At 44.1% G+C, this 10,300-nt stretch overlaps 1 protein-coding gene across 2 annotated transcripts; it reads right to left on the bottom strand.

Moving 5' to 3' along the window:
* Positions 1-5,531: 5,531 nt before the first annotated feature.
* tbb2c (Tubulin beta-2C chain) lies at positions 5,532-8,359 on the bottom strand. Of its 2 annotated transcripts, NM_001140841.2 has the most exon segments (5): positions 5,547-5,777; positions 6,636-6,712; positions 6,981-7,091; positions 7,258-7,366; positions 8,127-8,252. In NM_001140841.2, coding segments are annotated over 5 exon segments (483 nt in total). In that variant the 5' UTR covers positions 8,184-8,252; the 3' UTR covers positions 5,547-5,648.
* Positions 8,360-10,300: the final 1,941 nt, after the last annotated feature.

The raw sequence follows: 10,300 nt of genomic DNA, 5'->3' as shown, positions 1-10,300 counted from the left end.
AAGATTATAAAAATTACATGTTTTACAACGCAATAAACTCTTGGCTGTTATTCACTAGCCTACTTGTATTGCCCATAATCTTTTGGCATGCGGCATTTCACCTACCACTGGTCACCAGTATTGTAATGACCTGACTAGATTATAAAGGAACAATTGTCCAGACAGAGGTTTATTAACCCAACTTCACACGCACTGTTTGGCCGTTGCCCACGCCAAATAAATGAAGGATACCCTATAAAACAACCGTGACCTTCTCTTGTGAAGGCCAGCCATAAGAGAGAGAACAATAGCTAAACCTGGTCTTAACTTCCAATGCTCCATCCCCCTGCCCAACCCCCCTCCACGCTACTCCGCTAACCACCAGGATGCCCTGCATCAGAACATTCCAGGCATTCTCGTGATTGGCAGATAGCAGGTTGATTGGCATGGCGGACCCCGCGAACACTGGGTACTGGTAAGTACAACACAACCAACTAATAGCATAACACATAACAACACACAGCTGTCTGTGCGGGTTGCTACAGTATTATACTTATCCGTGGTCAAACGAATTGGTGGAAACCTGACAAAATGTATAACCTATCAACTCAAAAGTAAAGTGCATGGGTGTCCTTCATCATAAACCCCAATGGGCCTCTTTCTGCCTTTCTTATCGTCCCTGGCATTCAATTCATCAGTCAACCAACTCTTGAACATAGGCCGGTTATTTTTATTTTTTTACCTTTATTTAACTAGGCAAGTCAGTTTAGAACAAATTCTTATTTTCATTGACGGCCTAGGAACAGTGGATTAACTGCCTTGTTCAGGGGCAGAACGACAGATTTTACCTTGTCAGGTCGGGGATTCGATCGGGGATTCGACCTATCGGTTACAAGTCCAACGCTCTAACCACTAGGCTACCTGCTGCCACCTAGTGGTATTTAGGTGAAAATACATGTGACAATTCACATTACATGAACACAGTGCAATTTATAAACCTTGGCTTGAAATTATGTCACTGGGGATAGCTAAGAGCATGCAGATCAAGAAGTGGAAATCCAGGGCCCAGATTTTCAAAACATTTACACTCAAAATTAAAGTGGAAAAACACACTACAGGCTGATCCAACTTTGATGTAATGTCCTTAAAACAAGTCAAAATGAGGCTCAGTAGTGTGTGTGGCCTCCACGTGCCTGTATGACCTCCCTACAACGCCTGGGCATGCTCCTGATGAGGTGGCGGATGGTCTCCTGAGGGATCTCCTCCCAGACCTGGACTAAAGCATCCGCCAACTCCTGGACAGTCTGTGGTGCAACGTGGCGTTGGTGGATGGAGCGAGACATGATGTCCCAGATGTGCTCAATTGGATTCAGGTCTGGGGAACGGGCGGGCCAGTCCATAGCATCAATGCCTTCCTCTTGCAGGAACTGCTGACACACTCCAGCCACATGAGGTCTAGCATAGTCTTGCATTAGGAGGAACCCAGGGCCAACCGCACCAGCATATGGTCTCACAAGGGGTCTGAGGATCTCATCTCGGTACCTAATGTCAGTCAAACTACATCTGACGAGCAAATGGAGGGCTGTGCGGCCCCCCAAAGAAATGCCACCCCACACCATGACTGACCCACCACCAAACCGGTCATGCTGGAGGATGTTGTAGGCAGCAGAACGTTCTCCACGGCATCTCCAGACTCTGTCACGTCTGTCACGTGCTCAGTGTGAACCTGCTTTCATCTGTGAAGAGCACAGGGCGCCAGTGGCGAATTTGCCAATCTTGGTGTTCTCTGGCAAATGCCAAACGTCTTGCACGGTGTTGGGCTGTAAGCACAACCCCCACCTGTGGACGTCGGGCCCTCATACCACCCTCATGGAGTCTGTTTCTGACCGTTTGAGCAGACACATGCACATTTGTGGCCTGCTGGAGGTCATTTTGCAGGGCTCTGGCAGTGCTCCTCCTGCTCCTCCTTGCACAAAGGCAGAGGTAGCGGTCCTGCTGCTGGGTTGTTGCCCTCCTACGACCTCCTCCACGTCTCCTGATGTACTGGCCTGTCTCCCGGTAGCACCTCCATGCTCTGGACACTACGCTGACAGACACAGCAAACCTTCTTGCCACAGCTCGCATTGATGTGCCATCCTGGATGAGCTGCACTACCTGAGCCACTTGTGTGGGTTGTAGACTCCGTGTCATGCTACCACTAGAGTGAACGCACCGCCAGCATTCAAAAGTGACCAAAACATCAGCCAGGAAGCATAGGAACTGAGAAGTGGTCTGTGGTCCCCACCTGCAGAACCACTCCTTTATTGGGGGTGTCTTGCTAATTGCCTATAATTTCCACCTGTTGTCTATTCCATTTGCACAACAGCATGTGAAATTTATTGTCAATCAGTGTTGCTTCCTAAGTGGACAATTTGATTTCACAGAAGTGTGATTGACTTGGAGTTACATTGTGTTGTTTAAGTGTTCCCTTTATTTTTTTGAGCAGTGTATACATTTCTAAACTGAAGGGGAACACAATTGAATGGGGGCTCAGGATTAAGACTAAGCCGTTCTGCCAGTCACATTCTGTTAAAGGTCTCCAAAGCACACACATCCCTGGGTCGCTCCTCTTTTCAGTTCGCTGCAGCTAGCAACTGGAACGGGCTGCAACAAACACTCAAACTGGACTGTTTTATCTCAATCTCTTCATTCAAAGACTCAATCGTGGACACTCTTACTGACAGTTGTGGCTGCTTTGTATGATGTATTGTTGTCTCTACCTTCTTGACCTTTGTGCTGTTGACTTTGCCCAATAATGTTTGTACCATGTCTTTGTGCTGCTACTATATTTATATTGTTTTTTTTTTTTTAATCCCAGGCCCCCGTCCCCGCAGGCCTTTTGGTAGGCCGTCATTGTAAATAATAATTTGTTCTTAACTGACTTGCCCAGTTAAATAAAGGCTAAATAAAAAAGACAACACATGATCATTTTAATCTGGATTAAATGTTTTCAAAAACTGGGCCCTGGTGACCAGTTTTGAGAGGAATATGAACTCATTTGTATTCTATTGTAGGCCTACCTGTACTAAACAAAAAATATAAATACATGTAAAGTGTTGGTACCATGTTTCATGAGCTGAAATAAAACATCCCAGAAATGTTCTATATAAGCACAAAAAGCTTTTGTGCACAAATGTATTTACATCCCTATTAGTGAGCATTTCTCCTTTGCAAAGATAATCCATCCACTTGACAGGTGTGGCATTTCAAGAAGCTGATTAAATAGCATGATCATTACACAGGTGCACCTTGTGCTGGGGACAATAAAAGGCCACTGAAATGTGCAGTTTTGTCACACAACACATTGCCACAGATGTCTCATGTTTTGAGGGAGCATGCAATTGGCATGCTGACTGCAGGAATGTCCACCAAAGCTGTTTCCAGATAATTTGTTTATTTCTCTACCATAAGCTGCCTACGTTGTTTTAGAGAATTTGGCAGTACATCCAACTGGCCTCACAACCGCAGACCACGTGTAACCACGCCAGTCCAGGTCCTCCACATCCGGCTTCTTCACCTGTGGAATTGTCTGAGACCAGCCACCCGGACAGCTGACGAAACTGTATTTCTGTCTGTAATAAAGCCATTCTGTGGGGAAAAACACATGGGTGGCTCAGGCCCACGCATGACTGCACCCCTGCCCAGTCGTGAAATCCATAGATTAGGGCCTAATGAATTTATTTCCTTATATGAACTGTAATTCAGTAAAATCATTGAAATTGTTGCAGGTTTTCGTCCAGTATACATACGGTTATACTAAACTGAGAAAATAGGTGAGGCATAGACCCAACAGGTCTCAACCAATGATTTATACTGTATATACAGGGAATTTGGAAAGTATTCAGACCCCTTCCTCCACATTTTGTTACATTACAGCCTTATTCTAAAATGGATTAATATATTCCCCCCCCCCCCCCATCTACACACAATACCACAATGACGAAGCAAAAACAGGTTGACATTTTTGCACATTTTAAAAACAGAAATACCTTATTTACATAAGTATGCAGACCCTTTGCTATAAAACTCAAAATTAAGCTCAAGTGCATCCTGTTTCCATTGATCATCCTTGATGTTTCTACAACTTGGGAGTCCACCTGTGGTAAATTTAATTGATTGGACATGATTTAGAAAGACACACTCCTGTCTATATAAGGTCTCACAGTTGACAGTGCATGTCAGAGCAGAAACCAAACCATGAGGTTGAAGGAATTTGTCAAGGCACAGATCTGGGGAAGGGTACCAAACAAGTTCTATAGCATTGAAGGTTCCCAACAACAGTGGCCTCCATCGTTCTTAAATGGAAGAAGTTTGGAACCCCCAAGACTTTTTGTAGAGCTGTCTGCCAGGAACATTTTGCAATCAGGGGAGAAGGGCCTTGGTCAGGGAGGTGACCAAGAACCTGATTGTCACCAGAGCTCCAGCCTTCCTCTGTGGAGATGGGAAAACCTTCAAGGACAACCATCTCTGCAGCACTCCACCAATCAGGCCTTTATGGTATAATGGCCAGACGAAAGCCACTCCTCAGTAAAAGGCACGACAGCCCGTTTGAAGTTTGCCACAAGGCACCTAAAGGACTCAGAACATGAAACAAGATTCTCTGGTCTGACAAAACCAAGATGTAACTCTTTGGCCTGAATGCCAAGTGTCACATCTGGAGGAAACCTGGCACCCTACAGTGAAGCATGGTGGCAGGATCATGCTGTGGGGATGTTTTTCAAGCAGCAGGGACTGCGAGACTACAGTCAAGATCAAAGGAAAGATGAATAGAGCAAAGTACAGAGATATCCTTGATAAACTGTTTCAGAGCACTCAAGACCTCAGACTGGGGACAAAGGTCACCTTCCAACAGAACAACCCTAAGCACACAGACAAGCATCGGGACAAGTCTTAACGTCCTTGAGTGGCCCAACCAGAGCCCAAGCTCCCCATCCAATCTGACAGAGCATGGGAGAAACTCCCCAAACACAGCTGTGCCAAGCTTGTAGCGTCATAACCAAGACTCAAGGCTATAATCATTGCTAAAGGTGCAGCAAAGTACTCAGTCAAGGGTCTGAATACCTACATAAATGTTTCTGGAATACATCGTCTCTAAACCTTTTTTTGCTTTGGGGTATTGTGCATTTTTTTTATTCAATTTTAGAAGGCTGTAAAGCAAGAAGTGAATAAAGTCCAGGGGTCTGAATACACATACCATTTGACCTCTAATCACCATTAAGTAATTTACATTTTAGTCATTTAGCAGATGCTCTTATCCAGAGCGACTTACAGTAGTGAATGCATACATTTTCCCCGTACTGGTCCCCCGTGGGAATCGAACCCACAACCCTGGCATTGCAAACACCATGCTCTACCAACTGAGCCACACGGGAGCAGATTTTTACCTTGTCGGCTCGGGGGTTCGATCTAGCAACCTTTTGGTTACTGGCCCAAAGTTCTAACCACTAGGCTACCTGCCACCCCCTTTACATTACCCATGTCTTATTGAATGACAAGCAAAATGGAAAAAAAAGTTGAACTACTTTTTTTTTTTTTATTGCAAGTGAACCAAACAAACAGGTACAGCTGAAGGTTGCCAGATACAGGAAATGTGAAGAAACTAGTCAGAGGTTTTAAAAGGAAAAAACAATTTAAGCCATCTCCTCTTCACCCAACTCCTCTTCAAACTCTCCCTCATCTTCTGCAGTGGCATCTTGGTACTGCTGGTACTCAGACACCAGATCATTCATGTTGCTCTCTGCCTCGGTGAACTCCATCTCATCCATGCCCTCTCCGGTGTACCAATGGAGGAAAGCTTTACGGCGGAACATAGCTGTGAACTGCTCAGAGATGCGCTTGAACAGCTCCTGGATGGCAGTGCTGTTGCCGATGAAGGTGGCGGCCATCTTGAGGCCACGGGGAGGAATGTCACAGACTGCTGTCTTGACGTTGTTTGGGATCCATTCAACGAAGTAGCTGCTGTTCTTGTTCTGTACGTTCAGCATCTGCTCGTCCACCTCTTTCATGGACATGCGCCCGCGGAAGACTGCGGCTACGGTAAGATAGCGTCCGTGGCGGGGATCGCAGGCTGCCATCATGTTCTTAGAGTCAAACATCTGCTGAGTGAGCTCTGGAACTGTCAGGGCTCTGTACTGCTGGCTTCCCCTGCTGGTGAGAGGTGCAAAGCCGGGCATGAAGAAGTGGAGACGGGGGAAAGGCACCATGTTGACTGCCAGTTTGCGCAGGTCGGCGTTGAGCTGGCCGGGGAAGCGGAGACAGGTGGTGACCCCACTCATGGTGGCAGACACCAGGTGGTTGAGGTCTCCGTAGGTGGGTGTGGTGAGTTTAAGGGTACGGAAGCAGATGTCGTAGAGCGCCTCGTTGTCGATGCAGTAGGTCTCGTCTGTGTTCTCTACCAGCTGGTGGACTGAGAGGGTGGCGTTGTAGGGCTCCACCACGGTGTCTGATACTTTAGGGGAGGGCACCACACTAAAAGTGTTCATGATGCGATCAGGGTACTCTTCACGGATCTTGCTGATGAGCAGGGTGCCCATGCCAGAGCCAGTTCCACCTCCCAGGGAGTGGGTGAGCTGGAAGCCCTGGAGGCAGTCACAGCTCTCAGCTTCCTTCCTCACTACATCCAAGACAGAGTCAACTAGCTCTGCACCCTCAGTGTAGTGGCCCTTTGCCCAGTTGTTACCAGCGCCACTCTGACCTGGAATGGACAAAAGTAGGACGTCACTGCAAAGATGAGATGTTATGGAAAAACTGAGCCCTGGTGATTGATTGTGCAAACACTAAAGTCAGGGATGACAAAGCAAATTAAGCGACATGGAAACCCTTTGTTTCACGTAACCAATGCCGACAGTTTGTCTCTGGTGACTGTAGTCAGGTAATTAAGGTGTACTGTAGTAACATGCAACGAATCCAGGCACAGATAACATCCAAGCTGATTTATAGTCAAACTGCCAAGAGTTTCTTACCGAAGACAAAGTTGTCAGGCCTGAAGATCTGACCAAATGGTCCAGATCTCACAGAGTCCATGGTCCCAGGCTCCAAGTCCACAAGCACTGCACGTGGCACATACTTTCCACCTGAAATGACAACACAAGAGCACTTAAAATAAATTGACATCCTTTCAAAACCCATTCTACCACAATTATAATAGTAACTAGGACATGAATTTTGTATAGCCAGAGTTGGACAATGGCCAGATTAAAAGACCAAATGTGGATCATTACATCACACAACCTAACTCACCTGAAGCTTCATTGTAGTACACATTAATCCTTTCCAGCTGAAGATCACTGTCCCCATGGTAACTTCCAGTGGGGTCAATGCCATGCTCATCACTGATCACCTCCCAGAACTAAAGACAAAGCATGCATTTTGATAAGTCTGAAAATGTATAGTCAATTCAGTTAAGATATTTACAATCTAATTAAATAAAAGCAAACACATTTTTGAAAAAAAATAAAAAGAGTAATCGGCTTTGTTGCTTCATTCAAGTACTACATCAAAAAACAAAATGGTTTCCAAAGTTGGCACCATTTTAAATCATCGATTTTTTTGCGGTGTCTTATTGTTAAAATGGACAAAAAAATTAAAAAAAAAAAAAAAAGGGGAAATAGTGCTCGATGTATTAGAAAAAACAAATATGCATATGTAAACCTAAACTATAATAGTTGCAGTGAGCGCGAGCAGGTTTTAGCGCACCAGGCTGAACAAGACAACCAGCCATATTACAACTGCGCGCGCTGATTCAACGCGGGGCGGCCAACACCCTTGAATTAGACTCCCTGCGTCGATCTGAAGGTTTGCCCCGTTAACAAGTTGATGCCTCTTCAAAAATCATTGGACTTGTTGGAACAAACGGGAAGGAAAATAATAAATTAAGGGGATGTGATATTTTCCGCCAAACAATAATTGAGCCAACCAAGAGCAAAAAGTGACCACATTGTTTTCAATCCAAGACATACCATTTTAAAAGTGCCCAATAGTTACATTTTCTCGGGCACAATTTGAAATATAATGAATACAATATAGCGTGGTCGTAGACTATTTTTAAACAAATCATACTTCTAAACCCAATCAAAAGACATGGATTTAAAAGCCTAAAGTGTACAAACCTTAGCGCCAATTTGATTACCGCACTGCCCAGCTTGTAAATGAACAATCTCCCTCATTTTGTTCGTAGAGTAAACTTAGTCTACTTTCAAGGAGTTCCTTCTTTGAGCGGCTACAATCGTCAAACTGTTGCTCCAGAGTAAATTTGTTAGGTCATGCTCTAAATTCGCGTCAATTTATAGCAATCCTATTGGTCCATTTGGTCGCAGTACCCGCGTTGTAAGCGACGTGATTGGTGGAATTCTGATCAGAAACGCTACGATATCACGTGTCTTAATAGAATGAATATTATAGGACCATAAAGAATGAAGTGGGAATAAAAGTAATGGCTACAGTAGAATACATCTTGGCCTCCAGATTGTAAATTGCATTAGGTTTAGCATATTATCAAAAGTCTAGCATGTCATCGCGACAGAATTCATTCGTTCAAGTGTGTAGCATTCAATCTGAATTTTTGTATCACGAAACATATCTCCACTAATAAGGGAGAAATAATCAATAGCCATATTTATATAATTTCACCTTTGATTTGGTCAATTTTCGTGGAGGCATAACGCAGGGAACGAGTTACGGTTATTTTACATTTTTGGACTCTTGCTGAAGTCTTTACATGCAATCTTCAAGACAGTCTTCTAATTTATAAGAGTTATAAATCACGTATCATTGTTCACGTTAAAAGGTTCCACATCATATCAGTTATTTTTTAAAGTCTGCAACATTACCCTAACCATTGTCAGGCTGAAATCTCAGATAGACCTACTTGTGGGTTGTGTTGGGTCCCTTCCCTCTACCTTGATTATGAGATACATACTGTACCAGTGAAAAGATTGGACACCTACCCATTCAAGGGTTTTTCTTTATTTTTACTATTTTCTACATAGAACAATAGTGAAGACATCAAAACTATGAAATAACACCATTTTTTTTTTACACAAAACAAAATATATTTTAGATTCTTGAAAGTTGCCACTCTACCTTGACAGCTTTGCACACTCTTGGCATTCTCTCAACCAGCTTCGCCTGAAATGCTTTTCCAACAGTCTTGAAGAGTTCCAACACATGCTGAGCACTTGTTGGCTGCTTTTCCTTCACTTTGCGGTCCAACTCATCACAAACCATCTCAATTGGGTTGAGGTCAGGTGATCGTGGAGGCCAGGTCATCTGATGCAGCACTCCATCACTCTTTCTTGGTCAAATAGCCTTTACACAGCCTGTGGGTTGTGTTGGGTCATTTTCCTGTTGAAAAACAAATTATAGTCCCACTAAGTGCAAACCAGATGAGATGGTGTATCTCTGCAGAATGCTGTGGTAGCCATGCTGGTTAAGTGTGCCTTGAATTCTAAATAAATCACTGAGTGTCACCAGCAAACCAGCACTACACCTCCTCCTACTACACATGTGGAGATCCTCCGTTCACCTACTCTGAGTCTCACAAAGACACAGCAGTTGGAACTAAAAATCTCAAATTTGGACTCATCAGACCAAAGGACAGATTTCCACCGGTCTAATGTCCATTGCTCGTGTTTCTTGGCTCAAGCAAATCTCTTCTTATTGTTGTCCTTTAGTAGTGGTTTCTTTGCAGCAATTCAACCATGAAGGCCTGATTCACGCAGTCTCCTCTGAACAGTTGATTTTGAGATGTGTCTGTTACTTGAACTGTGTGAAGCATTAATTTGGGCTGCAATTTCTGAGGCTGGTAACTCTAATGAACTTCTCCTCTACAGCAGAGGTAACTCTGGGTCTTCCTTTCCTGTGGCGGTCCTCACGAGAGACAGTTTCATCATAGAGCTTGATGGTTTTTGCGGCTGCACTTTCAAAGTTCCTGACATTTTACGCATTGACTGACCTTCTTGTCTTAAAGTAATGATGGACTGTCGTTTCTCTTTGCTTATTTGAGCTGTTCTTGCCATAATATGGACTTTGTCTTTTACCAAATAGGGTTATCTTCCGTTTCCCACCCCTACCTTGTCACAACACAACTGATTGGCTCAAATGCATTAAGGAAAGGAATTCCACACATGAACAAGGAACACCTGTTAATTGAAATGCATTCCAGGTGACTACCTCAAGAAGCTGGTTGAATAGAATGCCAAGAGTATGCAAAGCTGTTATCAAGACAAAGGGTGGCTACTTTAAATCTCAAATATATTTTGATTTGTTTAACACTTTTTTGGTT

This window comes from Salmo salar, chromosome 09, assembly GCF_965601325.2.
Source record: "Salmo salar chromosome 09, fSalSal1, whole genome shotgun sequence".
Taxonomy (NCBI): domain Eukaryota; kingdom Metazoa; phylum Chordata; class Actinopteri; order Salmoniformes; family Salmonidae; genus Salmo; species Salmo salar.
The sequence above is the reverse complement of the archived record's forward strand: the minus strand, read 5'-3'. Positions and strand labels throughout refer to the sequence as shown.

What these genes read in the sequence shown, in the direction of transcription:
- tbb2c (XM_014212152.3), bottom strand. Translation starts at nt 8,183, where the DNA reads ATGAGGGAGATTGTTCATTTACAAGCTGGGCAGTGCGGTAATCAAATT. An exon ending in GTAATCAAATTGGCGCTAAG is followed by an intron (nt 7,367 to 8,126) that starts GTTTGTACACTT and finishes CTTTGTCTTTAG; the next exon opens with TTCTGGGAGGTGATCAGTGA. An exon ending in GCCTGACAACTTTGTCTTCG is followed by an intron (nt 6,713 to 6,980) that starts GTAAGAAACTCT and finishes TGTCCATTCCAG; the next exon opens with GTCAGAGTGGCGCTGGTAAC.